The 26701-nt window shown below is 41.6% G+C and overlaps 1 protein-coding gene across 1 annotated transcript in view; it reads left to right on the top strand.

Annotated features, from left to right (window-relative positions):
- The first annotated feature begins 260 nt into the window (after window positions 1–260).
- The window catches only part of TMEM39A (transmembrane protein 39A), a 448606-nt gene continuing 422165 nt past the window's right edge, over window positions 261–26701 (top strand). The window contains exon 1 of the mRNA XM_044059483.1: window positions 261–447. Coding sequence (XP_043915418.1) covers window positions 335–447 — 113 coding nt within the window. The 5' untranslated portion in view covers window positions 261–334. The remainder of the gene's footprint in view (window positions 448–26701) is intronic.

Here is a 26701-nt window from a genome sequence, read left to right as displayed (position 1 = left end):
GAATTTCTGATTGAGGTCTAATTGAAACGTCAACTGTTTGAAGATAAGCTTGCAGTAGGAGATCTTTAGATTGAAATAGTAAAATAAAGTGTTATGAAAACTCAACTTGATATCAATTATTTTTTTTTGCATAGATGAAAAATTTACTTGCAACAGCTCCCTTTGTAAATATTGAGTATAGGCTTGCACTTGAAGTTAAGCATATTTTATTTTGCTTTATTTCTTCCAGTTAAATGATTTTTCTTGTTTCATTTTAGAGCTGAAAAGAATCTGGCTTCACTATCTCATTCTTGGGGTGGAGCCTGCAGGCAGCACTTGAAGCTGTTTTCTTGCCATGCCTGGTGGAAGGAGGGGCTTAACTAGGCAGCAGCTGAGTCGGTCAGCTTTGCCATCACTCCAAACCCTTGTTGGTGGCAGTTGTAGCAATGGCACTGGACTAAGAAGCAGGTAAAGTAATTTATATATTGTATAAAGATGTTCATTGCAGTTAAAAACATATTTCAGTCCTGTTACTTGTGGAGTTTTGTTCCGGGTCAGAAAAATGGTGTTTTAAGTTAGTGTAACATTCTTCAACTCTGCTCAGTGGCGAACATGATTGGAAGATAGTGCTGTGGTTACCTCCTCTGGAAAGTTTCAGTACTTGAATTTGTAGCCACTAACCAGCAAGTACAACCAGTCCAGAAGTCAGTAGTCATATCCTTTGTCAAAGCCCAAGTCTTTGAGTTCCATATTTTAAGCTGTAAGTGTACTTGGCTATTCCTGCTGTCTTGTAGGCATCAACTGACCAAGATGCCAGCTTGTTTGTGGAGTCCTTTATTTCCATATTGTAATTTATTAAAGTAATGTACTTGATTCGTAGGTAAGAACTGTTATTGGTACTCAAAGACGCCTTCCGACAAATGAGAAACAAGTAACTGAAGTCAGGAAACAGAAGGAGTCACCACGGATAAATGAAAACCTCAGTTTGTAATAAAAATTAAAATCCGTTTAATGTGATGAAATAAAATGAGCGCTTTCGCATAGCTAAGCTATGCTTCTTCAGATAATCAACTTACATATACATTTCAGTCTTATTTATATATAAAAAACATTTTTGGCGGGCTTGTTAATTGATACAATTAATCAATCAGAACAAAACAGTTACCGGAACTTCAATTTTTTCAGTTTTTTAGACTTGTGACATTTAAAACTTGTAGCACTCAAAGTGCTCTTAGTGCATGAGAATATTAAGACATATAAAACATAAAAAGAATATGAAACATCATGACAAACAATCATTGGGATCCTGCATGGTAACTGATGTGAAAACCATATAACATTTTCAGCGACAATTTATAAACGGTAAAAGGTAAACATTATTTCATTCCCGTCCTAAACTAAGTTAACTGCAGTGTCTTGATACATAACGGATGTTAGCCAGCAAAATTTCACTCTATACAGCATGACAACCTACATGACAATAGGTGGATATAACACAAATATCATGGCAGATCATTATATAAAGTCATTTAGCGGCAGTAAAAACGATCTTAGAAACTGCTATCAGAACTAACTTTCTGGTCTGCATAATGCGATCTGTTTACCTCCGTTCAGCATAAACATAAAACCCCAACATAAATCATCTAGAGAGTATGTCCCGGTGTATATGATTAATATACAGTCATAGCGCACATATTTTAAAAAGGAGGTAAGTCCGTGGTGACAGAACCTTAGATGTAAGAAAAGTATTCAACTTTAAAGTACTCCATGAGGAGGTATCTCTATCTTAAGGACATCATGCCAGATTTTTCAGATGTCTTATCCCTAATATATTTCATAGAATAATATGTTCAAGTATATACTCTAGAGGTAATCCAAACTATCAAAAAGGAGTAAAAGGCATATATGAGGTCAGCGGGGAATCAAATAAACTATCAGAAGTACATCCAAACGTTATTTGTCAAAACTCAATAGAGTGTAACTCTTATTGACATGAATTATCTAAGACATCTAAAACATCTAAAGTTTTGACAAATAACGTTTGGATGTACTTCTGATAGTTTATTTGATTCCCCGCTGACCTCATATATGCCTTTTACTCCTTTTTGATAGTTTGGATTACCTCTAGAGTATATACTTGAACATATTATTCTATGAAATATATTAGGGATAAGACATCTGAAAAATCTGGCATGATGTCCTTAAGATAGAGATACCTCCTCATGGAGTACTTTAAAGTTGAATACTTTTCTTACATCTAAGGTTCTGTCACCACGGACTTACCTCCTTTTTAAAATATGTGCGCTATGACTGTATATTAATCATATACACCGGGACATACTCTCTAGATGATTTATGTTGGGGTTTTATGTTTATGCTGAACTGAGGTAAACAGATCGCATTATGCAGACCAGAAAGTTAGTTCTGATAGCAGTTTCTAAGATCGTTTTTACTGCCGCTAAATGACTTTATATAATGATCTGCCATGATATTTGTGTTATATCCACCTATTGTCATGTAGGTTGTCATGCTGTATAGAGTGAAATTTTGCTGGCTAACATCCGTTATGTATCAAGACACTGCAGTTAACTTAGTTTAGGACGGGAATGAAATAATGTTTACCTTTTACCGTTTATAAATTGTCGCTGAAAATGTTATATGGTTTTCACATCAGTTACCATGCAGGATCCCAGTGATTGTTTGTCATGATGTTTCATATTCTTTTTATGTTTTATATGTCTTAATATTCTCATGCACTAAGAGCACTTTGAGTGCTACAAGTTTTAAATGTCACAAGTCTAAAAAACTGAAAAAAATGAAGTTCCGGTAACTGTTTTGTTCTGATTGATTAATTGTATCAATTAACAAGCCCGCCAAAAATGTTTTTTATATATAAATAAGACTGAAATGTATATGTAAGTTGATTATCTGAAGAAGCATAGCTTAGCTATGCGAAAGCGCTCATTTTATTTCATCACATTAAACGGATTTTAATTTTTATTACAAACGGAGGTTTTCACTTAATGTACTTGATTGTAAGGAGTTCAGATCCTTCACTTCTATCTTAAATTTCTGTTGGTGCTTTTGTCTTCATCAACTATGCGAGTTTTATGCCACGGTTCTCTTATTGTTTCTTTGCCACAGATATACAGTAAAGCATTTTCGGTAGTAAGTGGTAGTGCTCATAATCCTTCCAGCATTTCCATTAAAAATGAAGCAATGTCCACGACGGTCAGTTATTGTATTGATGTGTGTGTGATCTCTTCTATGTAATGCATACATATGTGTATATATATGTATGTATATATTTATATAGGTATAGATAGTGTTGCAAATGCTTTTGTTGACACTGGTCGACTACTAATGGTTGACAGGTATGTGAAATTGTACAATTCTTGGCATTTCAAAACCCTTACTTTCCCCGATTTTTGCATGATCTCAAATTTAGTATATATAATTAGCTGGGGGTGTGGGAGGTGTAGGGTCTTGCCCCCATCAAAAAAAAAAGAAAAAAAAATATTTTTTAAAATGTTTTCTCTTGTTTTTGAGTTTTGCATGCTGCACAGAGGTTGTTTCTCAATGCACGTATAGTAGCGGGTCAGCATTCTCGTTTTTGATGTATTGTGGTGTCCATTTGGGACTTTGACTATTGTGAATGTCATGCCAAAACCGCTGTAGTCATATGTGTAAATGCATATGGGTTCAGGATCCAAGGTGGCAAGACATTTCCCCTGAGTTACCTTTGGTTGAAGACATATAGTTGAAGTGACATTCAGCTGCAGAGTCGTATGGCTTTTGTAGATTCACTGTGGGCAAAGAGGAATATGCAGTGATATTCCCACAATGTCAGTAATTAAATGCACATGGAAAAATTAATATTCATGGCCCCCAGGGAACCAAAAGGCAGCAGGCAGTATGACAGGTGTCAACAGCAGGCTGCCCAGTGAGTGTATGGAAACCGATCCAAGTGGCAGTAATGCAATGCACAGCGGGCAGTGCCTTTATTACTGGTGTGTGTGGGCCATTATCTACCTTAGTGTCAGGATAACTTTGCCAAAACACATACTGTAGTAGCTTTCAGGATGGCCTGCATGCTGTAGCACACTTCTACATGTCTTTTTTACATAAGCATGTACTGTGCACTAAGCGCAGCACACATTACTTCCCCTGCCCACATGCACTTGTTTATCGAAGATGTGGGTATGGCACTGCACGCTTCTCTTTGCCCACAGGAGATTTACAACAGCCATTTGTCCCTGCAGGTGAATGTCTCTTCAGTCATATGTCCCCAACCAAATTAGGGTTGCCACCTTTCGTTGTGGCTAAAACTGGAGTAAAGCCACACCCCTCGCATCACCAGTAACTTTTCCCACCCACCCCTTCTCCTGCCCATATTCTGCCCATTTTGTGACATCACGGTAACCTCACATGGTGGGAAATGCCCTCTTTTTCCATTCCTGATGCCTGTTTTTGTCTGATTTACTATGCTTTTCTATAAAAAGCATAGTAAATCAGACTATTTACAAACTCCAATAGTCTGTTTCCTTTTTTGAAATGGAATACCAAAGTTTATACGGTGTTTTCCAGACTACCAGAGGATCAGTTTGATTTCCGGATAGTCTGGAAAAAAAAACAGAGGGATGGCAACCTTAAACCAAATGTTCCCTAGGGAAATGTCTTGTTGCCTAGGAACCTGAACCCGTGCTGCATAAAACTGGATAAAGAGAAGCTTCTAATTTTCTTTCCTACCATGAGTCTGGTCATGGTTGAGAATTCCTTCTGCAGGAATTGATAAGAGGGTCCTACACACAGCCCAAGAATGCAGTCACACCACCACCACAAAGACCAATGGTCAGAGGGCAGTCTTGTGGTAAGTCCTTAATGTGGTTAGTCTTTTAGTAAAATGGCCTTCTGGGTCATATAGGTGCTGAGCTTATCCTTGTCAAATGAGAATTTCTGCCTGTACCATTTCTTTGCTCAATGGGTGGCAAAGGGCACATTGGAGGTGTACCCATCTCTCACCTTGCATTTGTTAACCTTTGTGAAAACTGAGCCAAATGGATGTTTTTCAGACTCTGCCCAGGTCTACTTAGTAACGAAACATATAATAGCATAATAAAACAATACAGGTGAAATAAAGTTCATACAGTGGTGAGAGGAGGGGGGCAGCCATGGTGGTGCAGCGGGTAGCGTTGCCATCTCACAGCAAAAGGCTCTCTGGTTCGATTCTTGCCTGGGGTGCCTTCTGTGTGGAGTATGCATGTCCTCCCTGTGGTCGCGTGGGTTTCCTCCGGGTGCTCCAGTTTCTTCCCACATCCTAAAGACATGCAGTAGGTGGATTGGACACTCTCAATTGGCCCTAGGTGTGAGTGTGTGTGTGCCTTCTGTGGAAGGTTGGGCACCAGGCTGGCATTTCGACACCATAAAACTCCACTGCCAATCATGAGCAGACAGATGATCCACTGTGGTGACACCCCTAACTGGGAAAAGCCGAAAGAAGTGCTGTCCAATTTGTGTTTAACAGCTAGGGTTGAAGTGCAATTGTCCTGATCCTTGGGAGTGGTCCCTTGAGTTCAGCTGTGGTCTCCCCAAAGCATCATTGTCTGTTTTCCCAGGTAGAGTTGAGTCTAACAGTTCATACTGCTTCAGAACTTGTAGATATAGACCTGTACAAGCAGATGTTTGACATCGAGTAGACGTCTGAGTAATTGGTGTAGCACTGCTGCCTTGGGGAGTATGGCTTGACTTCACAACCAAACCTGATAGAGGCCTGTCTCCCCAGCATAGTTGCCAGAGCAGGTGTTTACTTGCTTCATGTTTCCAACACTTCAGCATATTTCAGTTACACGTTTGCCCACATATTCAGATCTGGTATAGTTTTGGGATTCCATTTTTTTTAGTGTGGTATGAGAATCCAGAGTCAACCTCTTGGAGATGGACAAGAATGCCATGTCTTTTGTCAATTGAGATATACATACACACACATACACACACTTTATTTCCACTGTGCACTGGTCCCAAACACCTGTCTTTTAATTGAGTATGTGTGCACTGAAGAGAGTGAATCATGAATTATCTTCCCATGGAGAGCAGTTGTCTGGGTTTTTCTGGCAGTGTGGAAACACTCCAACGCTTGCTGTGTAGCTCTTTAAAAAGCTGGATGCCATTTACAAGCCTCTGTCAGGTTGTATAGAGTACTTCACTAGGCATCCTGGAGTGACTTCTGTACGATTTATTCAGTGTAACAGAAGTCCCAATGACCACAGTATTTTGTTGCCCTACCACCAAACAGTCCAAGGCTTTAATAGGTGTGTAAGTTGTACTCTTCTGCCAGAGTGGGCCTTAGAGCACCAACTACTCATCTTGCCTGTTTGAGTTTCATTTGTTTAGTAAGTCATGCTCTGAAAAATCTGGTAAACCTCCCCAAGTCTAGGCTTAGAGAGGATCTGATAGATGTTTTGCTTGTGGCTTTCAAAGTTAGCTTTCTTGCACCCTTGTGTATTTTATGTCTGTGCTTGTTCTGTAGATGGAACCACAGGCATGGGCACTTATCTGCATAGAATAGTTGGATGAGGCTTTCCTTCCTCAAGGAGGAGCTTAGAAATAGCATTGTGGCTGTCCATTTCAAGGGGAAAATCATTTCGGCTGTGGCTCACCTTCAGTCTCACTGCTACAGGGTAACTCCCTCCCTGAAGTAGCCACCTCACCAGTCCTGGCTTCAAGTGTGCAGCCTGTCTGGGTCCTCCCCAGACTACCAGACCCACATGCTTGTCTCCAATTCTGACTCCCGCCTAAAGCTATGACTGGAGTAGACTGCCCAAGCAAATAGTGCTCATCTTTAACCATTACAGGCTTCACAATGGTTAGGTCAGAGGCTGTCTCTCTCTCTCTTAGCAGTGGCCTGTTTCTCATCTACTAATGTAGGATATGACCTCTTGTGGTAGTTTGGTACTCTTGTCTCTAGACAACTTACTGTTGGCATTATGTCATTCCCACTTACTGGCTCCACTACCTTTTGTTCCCCACCTTGGCTCTGTGGACATCTATATGCTACATAGCCCCTCTGGTTGCATTTAAAACATTTAACCCTTGATCCTGGTCTTGTACCTGAATTAGTTGCTTCCCTTTATACTGGAAGACTATGTTGGGGGTGGTTTAGGCTGCTCACCATGGGTTCCCTTAGACCCATGAGCAGCACTGGGTATCCCTTTCCTGTGCAGTGATGTCCTTCTTGCTAGGTATAGGTCTTCCTTTTTCCCCAACCCATCTGCGGTGTTACATTCTGTATCTGCCAGCCATATTCTCAAGTCCTCAGACAAAGTGCCAAGGGCTTGTTCCCTCACCAAAAGGTCTGCCAGTCCTTCAGAAGTATTGACCTAACAGCCACTCACCCATCTATGAAAATAAGTGCTTAACTCGGTAATATATTCACACACACTTTCATCTGCGCTCATAAAACTTTTTTTTCTGTAAGATACAGGTGTTGGTTAAAAATTGTTTAGTGTTTTAAGTTATTATGATGTAAGCAATCTGTATCAGACAATTTAGAAGTAGCAGTTACAGCTTTACCATGGAGTAAGGGGGTCAGGAACCGTACCCAGAGCCCTTGGTCAACATTATATTCTTTACATACCCTTCCAAACATATGAATAAAACTATCAAAATTATCACCCTCTGTAAATTGTGGAAGAAATTTACTGATCTTTATTGCTTCTGGGGTTCACTTGCTCACTGCCCGATTACCTCCATGACCCTGGTGAAGAGTCAGCATCTCCTTTTCATGTTGCCTCTGCCTCCCAGTTTTTTCAGCCTCCAAACATCTCATTTTCTTCATCCTCCAGATGCCTTAGTCTCTCTGCTGATTCTGATGCCATCTGTTTCTCCTTTTCTTCAGCCTCCAAATGTCGCAGTCTTTCTGCTGATTCTAGTTCCAACTGGCCTCCAGTTCAAGTCTCGAACTCCAGATGGATTTTTAAGTCCTCTGAAGTAAAGTTAAACTGTACGTTTTCTGAGAGTTGTACATCACCAAGGCCAGTCTGGTTATCTTCCTCTGGTTGCTGGTCTGTGATGCAGCTGTGATTAAGGCTGCAATAATTTTTGCTTTAGTCTGGTTGGCATGCACCAATCCTTTGTCTTGTAACATCTTAGCCAACTGGCTCATTGTCAGCTTGACATACTCCTCTGCTGACATCCTTGCCTGCTCTCCCTGACTAACTAAGCTAAGAAAAAAAAAATGTTGTGCTATGAAACTCTGAATGTCTGTCGTGTAGCTGCTTGAGAGTACAAACACCTTCTTTAGTGACCATTGTTTACAGGCTACAGGAGTTCAATATCCACTCCACTGAGTCCCAATATGTGATGTGGTGATCCCAGCACTGCCAGCCAGTAAAATATGACGACCCACCACTGGACCTCAGTAAGGAGCCTCAATCTTCATCACTGGCAAATGTGAGGGGCATGTACTGGGAGGATGACAGGTATACACACAGTATTTCCAGATGTAGCTTTCTGCACCAAGTGCAATTTCCCTTAAGAGCACACAGAGACCACAGTTAGTCCGGGGCTGGTTTCTACCTATTTCTCCAGATCCCCAATAAGACTCCTCACTGGTACAGCTATACAGTTGAGATCTCAGCTGAGTGGCCAAGACACACACACACACACATATACAGCCACCACCACCCACCCACCTGGGAAAGGCTGGCACAGGTTCACTAGCTGTGCCCCCTTTTGCCCAGATCATAAGGTAGTTATCACTGCCACCAGCTAGCTCTTTATCAGCTGCTTTAAAGCCCTTAACAAAGGGTGTCCAATCTTGCTGTATAATACTAATATTAATGCAAATGGTAGTTTGACCAAGAGCAATGCTATTAGGAGTAGCCCATGCAGTATCACCAAATAAATATGCAAGTACTCTCAGAACTTAAATATCGTTACAAAGATCAGCCACAGTGAAATGTTTAAGTATATTTAATAATAAAAGAACAAGACAATACTAAGTATATATTCACAGTGACATCAGAGTTCAAAACCACAGGAAATATTTAAAACAACATTGCAGGACAGTCTCGGTAAAATAAAAAAAATAAACTAAACTTTGCTATATTCCTGACTGTATCTAAGAGAATTGTACTGTTCCCTAGAAACTTACTTCATCAGAGCAAGGCAGATGTGTAGTGAATGGATCTTCTAGTTGTTGTGAGGTCAAAGACAGAATACAGAATGCTGTGTGCCTGTAAGAGACTTTGTAAATTAATATCTCAAATATTACTGCTGGGGATAGCTTGCAGAATTACATTATTTCTTGTTATCTGACTGTATCCCAGGTGAAACCCCTGCTGTTGTGAGCTAGCAGTATTTAGCATCTACCTGTGAAAATACTTAGGCCTCAAATCTTTGGCAGATGCTGGAAATCATAAAACAATTACATCCCTTCACATTTCAAGACGAGTAATTATTTCCCCTTCAAGACAATACAAAAATCTCCTTAGTTTTAGACATTGTGTTTCCTTGCTGCATTGAGACTAAGAAATATATTTTATTGTGTAGCCATAAAGTAATTTAATTTCAGGTATTTTTCTGAAGTTTTGCTGGACTGAAATTAACCTCCTGTGTTCCAGTTTCCACTGTTAAAATATATACATTTAGATGGTTACAATAGTGCATGTACATTTCTGTTCTATTCCAGTAGGGCATGCTGTGGTTAAATTTTAAGCACAAACACTTTGTAAAATATTTTTTCAACACACGCCTATACAAACCTAGTTTGATATATACATGACATACAGTTCTAATGCATTTGTAACACAAGCATCTTCTATGAATCATGTTGATATTCACAAATGACATGTAATTATTTACAAAATTCCAGACAGCTGTGCTGGCAGTATCTTCCTTTGTCACAGTAGCCATGACTTTCATGCTGCTTTTTTGTCTATGTGGGGATGTTTGTTTTTGTTGCAGTGGAGTTTGAGGTTGTCAGTGGTTACAGAGTCACCATATGCTTATGGTGCTTTTTCTGATGGGAGATCACTATTGAGAGGCCCACAAGTGTTGCACAGTTCGGTGCATCATCTTGGTTTGCCCTTCCTTTCCTCCATCTTAACTTGTGAGCAGATATTACTATAGATGTTCATGGGGGAAGCTCACCTTATTTCCTGTAAGGTTTGTGGTGGGGGAATCCACACTGATTAGCTGGAGTTTGACTTCTTAGCATTGAAAGCCTTAGGGAAAAAGCTACTTCTCATTCAGCCAGGCTATCAGTCTGTCTTGTGGTGTCAAAGGTGGCATATAGTCATATCTCCTGTGCAGCTAGGAGATATTTTTCTTGCAGTGGGGTATAGTATAAGCAGTAGCATTTTTTGTCACTAGTTCATGCCCTAGCGGAAATGAATGAACTCTGGATTGTATAAGCTCCTTCAGTCCTCCTCTGGAACGGCAGATTCAGAGGTCAGGTATCGTCAGGGTCTTCCTGAAGTGGACACTCAGGATATCAACTTGTGTGCCTCATGGGTGATGCAGTCCTTTACCTCCTGCTTGGTATAGCTGAACGGGGGGGGGGGGGTAACACAGTGGTTCCATTATCTATGTCCTGGCATGGAAGGTTTTTATCCCTTATATCATTCCCCTTGTTTCCATGCATCATTGAAGGAAAGAATGACCAAAAGTAATTCTCGTATTTTGTTTAAGAAAGGTGTGGTTTCAGACTGTCAGGTCCCTGGTAGTACAAAAACACTGCTAGCCAAGGTGGTGGATAATCCCCCTCTGCTGGAGTGGCAGTTTACTTCATCTCAAGACCTGTTTTTTATGCTTTTATCCCTGGGACTGTTGGCCATCAAGCTTTCTCAGTCCGAACTGAGCACATTTTTTTGCCTGCCGGGGGAGAGGCCATCATCTAAGCAACTGTAAGGGGTGTTTGTGTCATCACCAGCAACTTGTCATTGAGGAAGTTATTGGGTTTTGGTTTAACCCCTCCCCTGGGTGGGGAGAAATGTGACCTGCTTCACCAAGGAAGCCACTGTACCTTCTCCTATATAAGTGCATGCTGTTATATACCTGCTTAATGAAGGCTACTACTAGTCAGCAGCTCAGTGTGATATACAGATGCCCACAGGCCATGGCCTCCCTTATTTGAAAAAGGACTGCTACAGCTTGCAAGACTCCACCTACCACCTGAATGGACATGTCCACCGTCCCAGCACTTTCAAGTAAATAATCTCCTTTTGGAACTCTGGTTGCTTAGGCCATAGTTGGGGACCTATTCTTCAGTGCCACCCGTTTGGCTCAGTACCTGCCTTTTGATTAGACTGTGATCCCATCACCACTTCCAGATATTTCAGAAAATTACAGCTGCTAAGAAGCCGCCTTCTCAGCTGGTTTGTGCCACCAAGTGAAAACAGTTGTCCATCTGGTGTACTGATGCTTATGACTGTAGTTCTAGTACAGCTTGCTCATGTAGTATGCAGTGCCATTCCACAGTTTTGCAACCCTCAACTCTAAGTTAAGAAGATAGAAAAAAAAAAACACTAAGCGTCGAGCATTTCAGTTACTATTGCAATACTGTAATGAAGCCCCATCAGCAGCTCTTGATCTCCCCAACATGTTGTGCCCAGGGTTACTGCACCTTCACTCTGTCCTTCTTGCTCTTCTGAACTAGCGAAGTCATTATATTCATTCGCCTCATGTACGTCGTCTTATTCTTTAAAATATTGACATGTAATGGTGCCGTTTTATTAATTTGTTAAACCTACTGGGCATACCTCTCCACCTGTCAGTGCAAGAAATCTGGACAAAGAAAGAATGGGGGACAAAGGCCCAAACATAGGAATAGAAATTAAATATTCTTCCTTTAAACTTAGAATGTTGCTAGAATAGCAGGTTGTTCTTCGTGTTTCACTGTTGCAGTCATTACATTTGGGTAATCCTGCTGGCAGGTTGCCCTCAGCCGGCCTGAATTCCAAAGTCTTGGGTCCTGCATTGGCTGCTGTCACCCCTTCCCTGACGTCAGGTCATCAGGGTTTAATGATGCGGCCAACACCATTTTCTTTTGTCTTTCTTGCCACGCAGTGCCCGAAGCAGAAGCAGTTCGCAAGTGCCGGTCAGCTGACTCCTGAGATTTTCGTGTCCGAGTTTCAGATCCGAAGTCTTCAATAAAGCTAAGTACCCCGTTGGGGAAACTTTTTTCTTACTTCAGACCGATGTCAGAAAAAGTTAATAATTGTATTTCTTGTGGGAAGCAAATACCTCATAAGGATTGTCATTCTTACTGTATTCCTTGCCTAGGCCCTGATCACAACGTTTCTGGTTGTCGGTTTTATGCTAGATTTAACCAACGCACTATTAAGCGTCGGTGTGATTTTGCTTTAAACTATTTTGGTCGCCAGTTTAATTATCCAGAAATGTTGTCGGATAGCCGTCCGACTACCAGAGTTCACAAGAAATGCAAAGAAAAGGAAAGAGATAGACAACCGAGGCCCAAAACTGACGATGAAACTTCTCCTAAGCCAGTCGCCGGTTTTCAGTGAGGCACTTTCGCAGCCCCTGACGCCCACTACTTTAGAGTCATAGGCCGCTACCGACTCCCACGTGGAGTCGGCCATGCTGCTGGAAACTATTGGAGCCTCTGGTATTATCCCTTCAGATGGGTCCAGAGCCGCTGAGCAGGCACTGGCTTCTGAGGGTGTATGCAGACCTAAACATCTTTACATCAAACCGACTTCAGCTTCACAGGCAAAGACTAAAGCACCTTCCAAAGCAAAGAAACAACCTAAAGAGCCACGTGGTCAGAGCTCTATGCCCAAAAAACAGATGCTCAAAATGGCCGAAGACTTGATTACCCTGATCAGGGGTTCCCATCCCCCTCCTGATAAGAGGCCTAGGCAAGAGACTGACTATGAATCTTCAGATCAGGTTTCCATTTCTGATTCCTCTTCTGATCAGGAATATTCTCTTCCCCCCCTATGAGGATTCTGATGCTGAAGAATCTATACCTTCAGCTTCTCCTCCTGAGGACTATTCTTTTGGGGAAACCTTATATACCATGAGGGAGCATTTCCAATGGGAGAGCCAAGATTTTTCAGAATCTAAAAAGAGGCTCAGGGATTTCCTTTTACTACCTCAACACAAGCCATTAGCCATCCCACCTGTGTTAGACATTGTAGATGATGTGTTTTCGGAGTCTAATCTTAAGCCTGACTCCTTACCTCCAGCTCCTGTTAAGCCTGACCGATATTACAGGGTTCCTGACTCTCATAGTTTCCTTTTTAAAAACCCTGCTACAGACCCAGAAACTATTTCTCAGGGTCCCAAAGGAGTTAAGGCTTCTGCTGCAAAAAAACCCTACCCCCTCTGACAGAGATTCTAGGGCACTGGATAGATGGGGAAAAAGGTTTACACATCTGCTACCTTGGCTATAAGGGCCTTAAACTGTCAGTTTCATATGCTCAAATATCAGCAACATGTCATGGCATTGCTTAAACAGAAAATGTTATTAAACTCTGAATGTGCAGAAAACAAGGAAATGCAGGATTTATTGCTTGCAGCTGAACACGTTGGAAAGCATACTTTGCAATGTGGATTTGATTCTTTAGAGGCCTCCTGCAAGGCCACAGTTACAGGTTCTGTAATTAGGAGGCATGCTTGGTTAAAGGAACAAAATCTGCCTGATCATGTTTACAAATTATTAGATGCACCTTTACAGCATGATACTTTGTTTGGTGGTAAGGCAGAAGAGGTGTTAAAGAAAATGGAGGACAAAGCTAAATGTATGCAAATGGTCAAAGATTTTTTTACAAGTACAGCCACCTAGGTTTAGTAGACACTGGCCAACAAAGAATTGGTCCTTTCCTGTGTTAGACAAACCTCAAAGGGGCAGATCAAGACGCCCTAGAGGCAGATCCCAGGCGCAAGGTTCATACCGCTCAAAGCAATGGGGGGCTTCTACCTCCAAAGTTGGAGAAGACAAATCTCAATGATACAGGAAACAGTCCCAATGACTTCCCCCTGCCTGCACCAAGCACGTATCTCCTGTCGGCACCCTTAGGGGGAAAATTAGCACTTTTTTCACAAAATTGGCACATTATAGCCCCGGGCAAATGGGACCTAAATATCATGTCACAAGGCTACAAGTTCCATTTCCATACCCTGCCAAAGGCAAACGGCTGGCCACATCTGCCAAAAAATCAATGGGCAGAGGCACAAAAACAAGTGTCATCCCTCATGGACATGGGGGCCATTCAACATGTACCAGAGCAAGAGCAGGGACAAGGATTTTACTTGAGACCATTCTTGGTACCCAGAAAGGACCAGGCCTGGAGGCCAATACTGGACCTATCTATTTTAAATACATTCCTGGATATACCAAAATTCAAGATGTTGACTTTGCAGCAGCTTCTGCCCATGCTGGGCAAGGATGCTTGGCTTGTGACTTTAAACCTAAAAGAGGCATACCTGCATGTCCCAATCAGACAAATATGCAGAAGATACCTCAGATTCAAGGCTGGCTCAATGAATTACCAATTCTCTGCACTGCCCTTTGGCTTATCTACTGCGCCCAGGGTCTTTGCAAAGTGCCTGGCACCAGTAATTGCATTCTGCAGACAGAGGAATACAAATATATCCTTACTTGGACGACTGTCTAATTCAAGCAGAGAACAATGACATTCTTCTACAGCATCTGGCGTTTGTGAAAAGACTTCTAACATGCCTAGGGTACACAGTCAATGAAAAGAAATCAAAACTAGTATCCTCTCAAGAGATAATATTCCTGGGTGCAAGCTTAAATACAACTGCCCAGATGGGTTTACTCATGCCAGACAAAGGCAGCTGACTACCTATTTCAAAATGTTTGCAACAAAGGCCCAGTTATCTGCAAGAAAAATTCTGCAGGCTTTGGGCTTCATGGCATCCTGCATCCTACTAATTCCATATGCAAGACTGCATATGAGGAAACTTCAATGGTACCTAAAAAGTGTTTGGACTCAACATTGCCACAGCCTGGAAACTATGATTACTCTCATTCCCTACCTGCAACAGGAGTTTCAGTGGTGGGCAAAGGCTTGTCACCAAAACAAGGGATGGCCATTCACATTACCCCCAGCCAGGCAGACACTAACAACAGATGCATCAGATTATGCCTGGGGGGGGGGCCCACATGGCAGGAAGATGCATTCAGGGCACATGGACCTCAAACCAAATGCATCTACATATCAATCAAAAAGAAATGCTAGCAGTTCAAAATGCCCTGACAACCTTCAAGGACCTGCTTCATCCAGGACAGTTACTGATAAAGACAGACAACACCACGGTCATGTGGTATATAAACAAGCAAGGGGGCACACATTCTTAACCCCTTTACAGACTAGCCATGACTTTGTGGGACACAGCATTGACTTACCAAGTACGTCTGCAAGCACAATTCCTGCCAGGAAGGAAAAATACTCTGGCAGACGAACTAAGCAGAAACCTCATGGATCCTTATGAGTGGCACCTGGACCCACAAGTCTTCAGCATGATAACAAGAAAATGGGGATGCCAGGACATAGATCTATTTGCCTCCCCTCACAACTACCAACTAAAAAAATTCTGCACAAGGATTTATCACAGACCAGCATGGAAAGTGGACGCCCTATCAGTATATGCATTTTCCCCTCTGCCTCTCCTCCACAAGGTACCCCTAAAGATCAGACAGGAGAAGCCAAGGATGATACTGATTGCCCCAGACTGGCCCCACCAGCACTGGTATCCAATACTAAGGAGCTTGTCTCAATGCCCAGCTTGGACCTTACCTCAAATTCCTCAACTACTGTCCCAGCAAAACAGTCAAATCCTACACAGCCAACTCAGAACTTTAAACCTGACAGCATGGCTAATAATGTAGTCATACTAAACACACCTCTCAGTAAAGCTGTGATGAATGTCATTTTGGAAGCCAGAAGGCCTAGTACTAGAAAATCTTATGCTGGAAAATGGAAACAATTCTGTGCTTCAAACCAGGTACAAGGAACTGATACAGCAGTACCAAATATTCCTCAGATTTTGCAATACTTAACTGAGATGCTGGACAAAGGCCTATCTTTTTCATCTATTAAAATTCATGCCTCTGCCATTTTGGCTCATTACATTGTAGAGCCACCAATCTATTCTCATCCCTTATTAAAGCAGTACCTCAGAGGAGCCAAAAATTTAAGACCTCCAAGGAGATCACCAATGCCTGCATGGGACCTCAACTATGTCTTGGAAAAACTCACCCTGCCTCCTTTTGAGCCAGCGGCTACTGCTGATATAAAGTTTTTATCTTGGAAAACAGCTGTGCTCCTAGCAATAAGTTCTGCAAGGCGAGTTTCAGAGCTACAAGGCACTCATGGCTGTAGAACCTTTTATCATTTTTTATCCAGACAGGGTCTCTCTGAGGACAAACCCAACATTTATGCCTAAGGTGGTGTCCAGTGTGGCTCTCAACCAAACTATTCACCTGCCAACCTTTTACCCAAATCCACAGAACAAGGGGGAGAGAATTCTGCATTCTTTGGACGTACAGAGACAGCTTAGATTCTACTTGGACAGAACCAAAGTTTTCAGAAAGAGCAATTACTAGTGGCATATGCTGCAGCATCTCAAGGAAAGGCTATCTCAAAGCAGACTATTTCAAAGTAGATAGGCCACTGCATCCGTTAATGCTATGTGCACCATGGCAAGCAAGTACCTAAGGGCATTAGGCCACACTCAACCAGAGCTGCAGCCACTTCAGCAGCTTTTCTCAGGGGAGTACCAACCAAGGACATCTTAGAGGCTGCTACTTGGAGTACAGTGCACACCTTTACAACGCACTATCATCTGCCACTCTACTCTAAATCCAGGGCAGGCTTTGCCACTGCAGTTCTGCAGGGCCTCATAGCCACTCCTAATGCTGTTTAGCTCCAGCCTCCCATCAATAGCTTTGGGACTCTACCCAAATGTAATGACTGCAACAGTGAAACATGAAGAACATAGTACAGTTGTGTACACTTTGCCATAAATGTAGATGTTCGAGTGTATTCACTGTTGCAGTCCAGGTTACCCTCTTGCCATCCCCCTTTCTTCGGATGGAACCTATCTTTCCTTCTCTGATTTATACAACCTATGTGGTGTATTTTCTGGTAGAGGAAGGTAAAGTTTATATTGTTGCATGTATTTATATATATATATATATATATATGTATGTATTTATATATATATATATATATAAATTTTGGCTACCCTTTTAGTGGGCACCTGACGTCTGGGGCAAGAAATACTAAAGAAAATACCGTCTGCCGCATCTTTTATACCCCTGACGACCTGACATCAGGGAAGGGGCGACAGCAGCCGACGCAGGACCTAGGACTTTGGAATTCAGGCCGACTGAGGACAACCTGCCAGCAGGATTACCCAAATGTAATGAATGCAACAGTGAATGCACTCGAACATCTACATTTATGGTAAGTGTACACAACTGTACTTTCCTAAGGTGAAGGCTGTGATGATTTCTGTAAGCTGTTCTCTCTGATCCTGACTTTGAACACACTTCACTTCTGCTTGTTCCTGCCCACAGAAAGGACCTGGGATGTCATGACTTTGTAGCCTGGGTGAGAATGCAGCAGAGAATCAAAGCTTCAATCACTCTTTGTATCTCGAGTCCTATGGCAGTCGGAAGCTTCATGGTTTCATTCATACACCTGAGAATGTGGGCGTTATAATGGACTTTGTCAGCAAAGCTGTCATACCTTCAGACCTGCTTTTAGTTTTGGGCCATTGTCATTAGGCTGCAGAATGGGTGACATTTTACATCAGTCTCAGTGTGGACTTTTTTCTGCAGCAGAACTTAATGCAGGACTTTGATGACTGCTACTCTATTAACAGGTAGGACTTTGACTGTTACTCTGTTAGTGGGTTGAGAAGCCCACCAGGGCTCCTCCCTTGTTCAGTTGAAGTGGAACCTCCCAAGGCAATAACATCACATAAACCAACTACAGACCACATTTACTGCTATGGGAGGGTGTCTTGCAATATTTTGTGAAGTTAGTTGACTGTTAGTGATTAAGATTGATAGTAATTAATTTAATATGTTTTTACTGTATATCAGAGTGAATGTACCATTTACTGAATGATGATGGAAGAAATGGAAATGCAGTCTAAATAGAGTAATTTGACAATGGAGTAATTCTTGTGTCAGAAGGGCAGCCATATTGCTTCATGTTCATCAACAATTGATCTGAGGAAACTAATGTGATAAAATGTTTTGGAGGCGAAGGTTTGGAGGCAGTAGGAATTGATCTGTGGAATTTGACAAAATTGTTTGTGGCATATTTATAACACTTTGAAGTAAGTGGTTTGTAAGTAAGTGGTGGATAGTAAATTATTTCATGATTTGAAATGACCATGGGATCAGTTAAACATCAAATATTCAAAATTCAGGAAAAGGCAGCAGAGATGGCAAAGCAAATTCAGCAAGTAGAATAATAGCTGATTGAAATGGATTAAGTAAGGATGTGAACTTTAATATTGTTTGGACCCTGGGAAGTGAAGAAAGATCAGACTTAATGGACTGTGTGTGTGTGTGTGTGTGTGTGTGTGTGTGTGTGTGTGTGTATATATATATATATATATATATATATATATATATATATATATATATAGATATATATAGATATATATAGATATATATAGATATATATAGATATATATAGATATATATATATATATATAGATAGATATAGATAGATATAGAGATAGAGATAGAGATATAGAGATATAGAGATAGAGAGATAGAGATATAGAGATATAGAGATAGAGATATAGATATAGAGATATAGATATAGAGATATAGATATAGAGATATAGATATATAGATATAGATATATAGAGATATATATATATATATATAGATATATATAGATATATATATATATATATATAGATATATATAGATATATACATACACACATTTTAATCGGAGTTGCTGGCTACTGAGACTTGTCTGCATATATCAACTGGTCACAAGCTGATTTAAGTATACTTTTCTCTGCACATTTTTAAGATTTGATTCAGTAAATATTGTGTAACTGATTCAGTAAATATTGTTTGTCTGTCTATCTGCAGTTACCTGCCTGAAGTGTGAAAAAGTATAGCCATCTCTCTGGGCTCATTGAAAGTTGTGGACTGCTTTGAAATTCCTGTTAGTGTTAGCCTGGGGGGTTCTGCTTGCATTAAAATCTGTGTTGGTTACATTTCTAGTAATCATTTTAATCGGAGTTGCTGGCTACTGAGACTTGTCTGCATATATCAACTGGACACAAGCTGGTTTAAGTATACTTTTCTCTGCACTTTTTAAAGATTTGATTCAGTAAATATTGTGTGTCTTTGATTCAGTAAATATTGTGTGTCTCTGTCTATCTGCAGTTATTTCCCCACCTCCCCTCCCTGTTTCCTGTTGTGGTGTTAATCTTGGTGGCTTTGGAATTGCCCGCCCCTGCTGTATATCTGTTGTTGCATACTCCTGGACCCATCTCATTTGCTCACTCAACTGAGTGCATTGAGATTATATTTTGATTTCAGATACTCCTACCAGTTGCATCTTCTGCTGTGTACAGAGAGAGCACTTGGGAAGGACTTTCCCCTATAGTATCTTAGTCTGCTCTGTTTCCTCCCTCTACAAAAAAAAAAAAAAAACACTTCATCTGCTTTACTGTATTTGTATTTCTTCCTACTTTATGACCTTATTTTGCTTTTGCCTCTTCTTAGAAGTACTCAATTGAATTTATTCTGCTGCCTTTATTACTGCTTGTTAGTAGCCTGGTTAAATTGTAACTGTTATTCTAAGGCCTTTGGTTTTGTTGCCTCACAGCAAGAGGTCCCCCTGTTTGATTCTCGGCCAGAGTGCAGGGAGTGCCTTCTGTGTGGAGTCTGCATGTCCTCCCCGCGGTTGGGTGGGCGTTGTCAAGACATGCGTAAATGAACGTGCCTTCGTTGAAGGTTGAACGTCGAGCTAGCACCTTGACGTTCGTGAAAATCTACTGCCAATCATTAGGGGACCGGGGTTCCGCTGTGACGACCCCTAACAGGGAAAAGCCGAAAGACGACGACAACATTCTAAGGCCTTTGTTTTAAGCACTTGGGCTTCAAACAGTTGTTTTATATTAAGAAGGTTTGTGGTCTGCACTGTTGTGGCAGGACAGGTAGCATACATCCTTCTAAGTTGAGAACTATTCTAAAAGTGTATTAGTTCTGGGTTAAGCACTTGGGCGTCTGGCCAGTTATTTTACATTAAGAAGGTTTGTGGTCTGCACTCTTGTGGGAGGAGAGGCTAAATTCTGCCCTTCTGTGCTGGGAATTTCTGGTTAAAGGCTTATTGCTCATGCTTACTTGAACGGTTTCTTTATGAAATCTGTACGCTTTGTTTGCTGTAGCATAGACTAGATTCAGGCCTGCTGGATCTAGCTTTGTTTGTATAACTTGTGCACTGATCCAGGCAGTCTTTTTTGGAGAAGGTTTCTCTGTACCCTAGTGGCAGGAGTCTGCAGTTAGAACTTGTCTGATTGAAGACTGCTGGAACAGGGCTCAGTTTTGAGCTTTTTAACTGGTTTATTGGCTAAAGTATTGTTTTCATTGTATCTGCTCTATTTTCTGAAAAAAAAAAATATATATACTTGTTTCCTACCTTTCTGAACTAGTATAGTCCAGTTTTCAGGTCACTGCTGAATCCAGGGCTGTGTTACAAGTTTCTGTGTTGCCCGTACCTTACTTGGATGAAAGGAAGTTTCTTTGTTCACCTGTGAGAGAGGGGAGCTTTGAGCAGCCTGTCTGTCCCTGGAGGAGTGGTTTCAGCCCAGAGGTTAGTAGTTTATTGACCATTTTGGGCTAATTTCTCTCTTTCACTTCCCTGCTATAAAAACTGCATTTGTGTAGTTTTTGCGCTTGTATTCCACTCAGCAGGTGCCTTCCAGTGTTCTGCAGAGTCTCCTGCAGCAGAGAGACAAAGGAGAGACTTTGGAGTGATTAAGTATCATTTTTCTGCTTTTCTTGCTGTCTTAACTAATTCTGCCTAAAATGCCAGTTGTTTTAGGGTTTCTGTGATTTAAAAAGTTTGTTATTGCTACATATTGTACTTATTTGCTGCCTGCACTTGATTTAAGTCATTTTTGTGTTTAAATAATCTGTTTAACTGTTGTATGCTACACACTAAAGTGTGATAGCCTTTTCTGTGCTTTTAAAGTGTTGTTTTGGTTGTATCTGTTCTATTTTCTGAAACAAAAACAAAAAAAAAAAAACAAAAAAAAATACTTGTTTCCCGCCTTTCTGAACTAGTATAGTCCAATTTTCAGGTTATTGCTGAATCCAGGGCTGTTACAAGTTTCTGTGTTGCCCATACCTAACTTGGGTAAAAGGAAGTTTCTCTGTTCACCTGTGAGAGAGAGGAGCTTTGAGCCACCTATCTGTCCCTGGAGGAGTGGTTTTAGCCCAGAGGTTAGTAGTTTATTTGCCATTATGGGCTAATTTCAATCTCTTTCACTTCCCTGCTATAAAAACCGCATTTGCGCGGTTTTGCGTACTGGGCAGTGCCGGTTAGCTAGAGTTAAACTATTCTCGACTCCACGAAGTCTACTCTTCAATTTTTCCCTTGGAACTAGACAAACCTTCAACTTTAGCACTCAAACCATTCATTTCATAGTCAAGCACTTGCTTAAAACTCATAGCAAGCACTAATTAACCCTAGCACTAGACCCCCTTATACTGTCCAGAAGGACAAGGCTCTCTATTCGTCCCCACCAGCCAATCAGAAAAACAGCTTACTCTACCTATTCAGGCATGTCCAAAGGGTAGTTTCCGGTGTACTCTCCAGTCCAACTGGTGAATCTGGGCATTCTGAGGCAGTGTTACAACTGCCTCATGTACACAGACAACCCTCTCCTTCTACCACCAAACACTAATATATGCGAGAGATGCAATTCTGCAGCCAAACTGGTGGCAAAGCTCTCTCAACCCAAGACTGGAACGGACAGCCAAGAGGAAAAGGATAATACTTGCAACACACCCACCAGTCTCACATAGACCTAATAAACCCAACACTGGCAAATAACACACATGAATACATGAAGACATACTCGGAGGCTCTAAATAAAAATCTGCAAAAGCAACAGAGACCTCCAAAACAGACATCCAAGCAATCTCCACACCCCATCACCAACCATGAAACACATACTTCACATAATCAGTGTGCCATGCAGTCACAGCCCTTAAGGCAAAATAACACACCCAACGCATTTAGTAATAGGCGACTCTATAGTCAGGCACACTGATGTCCCACTAACTAGGCTGGACAAGGAGAAGGTTACAGTTAGCTGCCTGTTGGGCGCCAGGATCCGCCACATAACACAAGCACTCCGGTCACTCCAGAACAAGTACAAATACGACTCTTGTCATTGTCCATGTTGGTGTGGATGACCTCAGACGTACCTCCCTGGACTACATGAAAAGAGACATGGAAGAGCTCTCTGATCATGTAGCGCAGGCCGGCATGACCCTGACCCTGAGTAACATCCTGCCCTCACCAAGAATGATGCGACAGTATAAAGAAAAATTATCAATTTCAACAATTGGCTAAGTTTCTGGTGTCATTCAAAGGGGCTCCAGTATCTGTCCACCTGGGATGACATGCTCGACAAGCCACGTTGCTTCACAAGAGATGGCTTGCACCTGTCACCCTTAGGCTTTCAAATACTGGCCAAGGCTCTTGCCACCCCCATAGTGCCTTTTTTAGTCAAGGCTCAAAAGACAAACCCACCACTATAAATAGCACAAGTAACCAAAATGCTACTCAACGCCAGAAGTCTAAGCCTCATAATGCACACACTGGAGGCACTCCTCAGTATGAAGAACATTGATATCTGTGCACTAACAGAAACCTGGTTTAAGGCTCCTGAGAGCCTTCAGGTTAGTGGCGCAGCACAATGCATCAGAGATCATCCATGTGCAACTGACAATGGGCAAAACTGCAATCCATATTGTAGCTTGCTACAGATCACCCACCATGACCCAGGACCCCCATTCTGCATTTCTGGAGACTCTGGGAAATATGAAGGTCATACCAAACACCCTAATACTGGGTGATTTCAATTACCCAAACATAAACTGGGAGAACTACTCCAGTACTAACTCCCTTGCCCAACGCTTCCTAGAATTTATAAACCCGAATGCCCTGGATCAACTGGTCAACACCCCCACCAGAGGGAACACAATATTGGACCTGGTCATCACCAACATAGGCGACCGGTGTTCCACCCGAGGTCAACCCCTCACTGGTTAGATCAGACCATAGACTAATCACTCTGGATATCCACATTCCGTCCCCACCCCCAGTCAAGGAAACCACCATGAAAAACTTTTCAAAGGCAAAATTCACATTATTAAGACCAAGGTGGAAAGGTTCACCACCTCCATGCTAAAGGACAATGCTGTCCAAGCTGCTGCAACCTTTACAAAGGCACTGTTTGAGCATCTGCATGGATTGTGCTATCCCAAGTAAAACCATGACTCACTCCTCCAAGAAGAGGAAACCAGTCTGGTGGACCCCTGCCATAAACAAGCTATACAACAGAAGGAGGAAACTTGTACAGAAAAGAGTAAAATCCTAAGAAGGGAAGACATCCCTGATAAGTATCAGCAAGAAACTACGATCCCTCATTAAATCATCTAAGGCTAGTTTCGAAAGAAAAATTGCCAATGACTCCAAAGATAACCACAAAGCTTTCTTTAGCTATGTCAAGAACCTAAGTAGAAACTCTCAGATCTGCTCTGAGTTAGTGCAGAATGGCACAAAATACACTGAACCGACTGATATTGCCAACATTCTGGCAGACAGGTTTAGTGCAAACCTCACTCCACTCTCACCCCCTAAAGGACCCATAACCATACCAGAAGAATGTAGGGCCCCCTTCAATCACTGACACACAGGTTAAAACAGCCCTATCCAAAGCCAAAAACACAGCTTCAATGGGACCAGACAGTGTCCCAGGCTGTGTCTTACAAGATCTCCAAAATGAACTAACCCCTCACCTAAAAACACTGTTCAAACTCAGCCTCTCTACAGGCTATGTACCCACAGAGTGGCGCACAGCAACACTTATCCCACTCCATAAAGGTGAAGCCACAATGGACCCCGGGAACTATTGCACTATAAGCCTGACTAACCTGGTCTGCAAGGTTATGGAGCGCATCATCATGGAACTCATTAACAGAGACATTGGGAACCTCCAAACCTTGGACCCTATCCAGTTTGGCTTTAAGGGCAGATCATGCCTCCTAAACCTAGTGAACTTCTTTGAGACAGTTACCAAGGCATTAGAGGAGGGAAAGGCGGTTCACACAGCCTACCTAGACCTCGCAAAGGCTTTTGACACCATTCGCCATTCTAGTATTATAGACAAGCTCACCAGCTTGAACATAAACCCCTGCGTCACGAGATGTGTTGCCAACTGGCTCATGGATAGAACCCAAATGGTGAGAGTTGCAGGCTTTACGTCCGACTCTAAACCGGTTACAAGTTGCATCCCCCAGGGCTCAGTCCTAGGACCCTTCTTGTTCGGTATATACTTCTCAGAGGTACAGGCAAGCATAGGAGGACTATGGCTGACCAACTCCGCAGACGAATGAAAACTAGGGGCCATAATTGATTTTTCTGGCTGATACTGACACCATCCAGAAGGGTCTCACTGAGACGGATACCTGGTGCCAAAATCATGGTCTCAAGCTAAATGCCAAAAAGTGCATAGTCATCCCCTATGGAAAAAATAAATTACCCGCGAACTACCACAAAGGTGGTAGTCCCCTAAATACAGAAAATGTAATAAGGGATCTGAGGACCCAAGTAGATAGTAATCTCTCCTTTGATAATCATATTGCCAAGGTGGTTAGAAAATCCTATGTGGCCCACCTAATCACAAAAGGGTTCGCATCTAGAACAAAAAAGGTTATTGTGCCCCTCTACTCATCACTCATTAGACCCATCATAGAATACAATGCCCCATTTGGGATGTACCTTACAAGACACCTGCAACAGCTGGAAAGACCACAGAAGTACCTCACCAAGATGATTACTGGCCTCAAACAGACTCAAGAAACTCCAGCTGTACTCTGTTGCATACCGCTTACTCAGAGGTGATCTCTGCCTGACAGACAAGGCCATGTCCAACCCAGATTTGATGGACATGCTCCAACTAAAAAAAACAAACCCTGGAGAGCCACACGCTCTAGAGATGTAAACCTCACCACAATGATAAATAGGACATGCTGGAGGGATAGATTCCTGTCCCAGAGATTCCCCATGCTTTGGAACAGGATTCCAGTATGCATCAGGCAGAGCCCCTCGCTAACACTCTTCAAGAGAAACCTTGATGGGTGGATGGGAAACAGAAAATTTACCCCGGGAATCCCGGGAATCACTGCAGTGGCTCTGCTGGACAGTGGCACAGGGAACTAATGGCTCTGCTGGACAGAGGCACAGGGAACTAATCTAAGGGGGTGGCGAAAGCCAACACATTCTAGCTAGGCTTATAAATGTCTGTGGGCAGATAGCCTAGTACTTACCTAAGAATATATATATATATATATTTACCTAAGAATATATATATATATATATATATATATATATCTGTGTGTGTGTATGTATGTGTGTGTATATTTATATATGTGCCAGGTTTTTGTGATATAAAAAAATGAGACCACAATAAATCATTTAAAAACTTTTTACGCATTTAATGTGACCTATAACCTGTACAATTCAATTGAAAAACAAATCAGTTAGGGGAAAAGATATAACAAATAAAAAAGTATAATACGCTGGTTGCTTAAGTGTGCACACTTTTAAACTAATACTTTGTTGAAGCACCTTTTGATTTAATTACAGCATTCAGTCTTCCTGGGTAGGAGTCTGTCAGCATGTCGCATCTTGACTTGGCAATATTTGCCCACTCTTCCTTGCAAAGGAACGGTACGGTTTTTATTTTTTTATATTTTTTTCCCCTAGCAGATTTTTCAATTGAATTCTACAGGTTATAGGTCAGATTAAAGGTGGAAAAAGTTTTGAAATGATTTATTATGGTCTCATTTTTTATATCACAAAAACCTGTCATTTTAACAGGGGTCTATAAACTTTTTATATCCACTGTATGTATAAATGTAATGTGTGTGTTTGTGTGTATGTATATATATATATATATATATATATATATATATATATGTGTGTGTATATATATATATATATATATATATATATATATGTAAAAGTGAGGGACAGTCAGGCTTTGGAAAGGGTTTTCTGGGGCTTGTCATGGCAAAGGGTTGGCTTATACTGGAGTGAGACAAGTGTGGGGAACTATCATGATTGACTTTTTGATGTGTTTTGAGAAGGTGCAGTTACTTTGGCAACTGTGACAACCTGGTAGATTATTCGTTGCTGGGTGGCCTGTATGATTATTCCAGGTGACTCTGTAACAGTGCTTGCTATTTGTGGAAGCAATGAAAATGTGGAAATGAAGAAAGGTGCTAGCTGACATTTTGAAAGTGCTTTGGACTGTGTATCAAATTTTGAAAATCCAGAGAAAATTGTAGCAAAAATAATGAAACTGCCATAGAGATCAGTCCAGGTCCAAAGCAAGCAAGAGGAGAGAGGGTTATATAATTTGAGACATTTTCATTGCAGGAGAAAAAG

This window comes from Protopterus annectens, chromosome 17.part0 (genome assembly GCF_019279795.1).
Source record: "Protopterus annectens isolate FY-2018-M chromosome 17.part0, PAN1.0, whole genome shotgun sequence".
In the NCBI taxonomy this organism is placed as follows: Eukaryota; Metazoa; Chordata; order Ceratodontiformes; family Protopteridae; genus Protopterus; species Protopterus annectens.
This window is presented reverse-complemented; position numbering and strand designations above follow the sequence as displayed.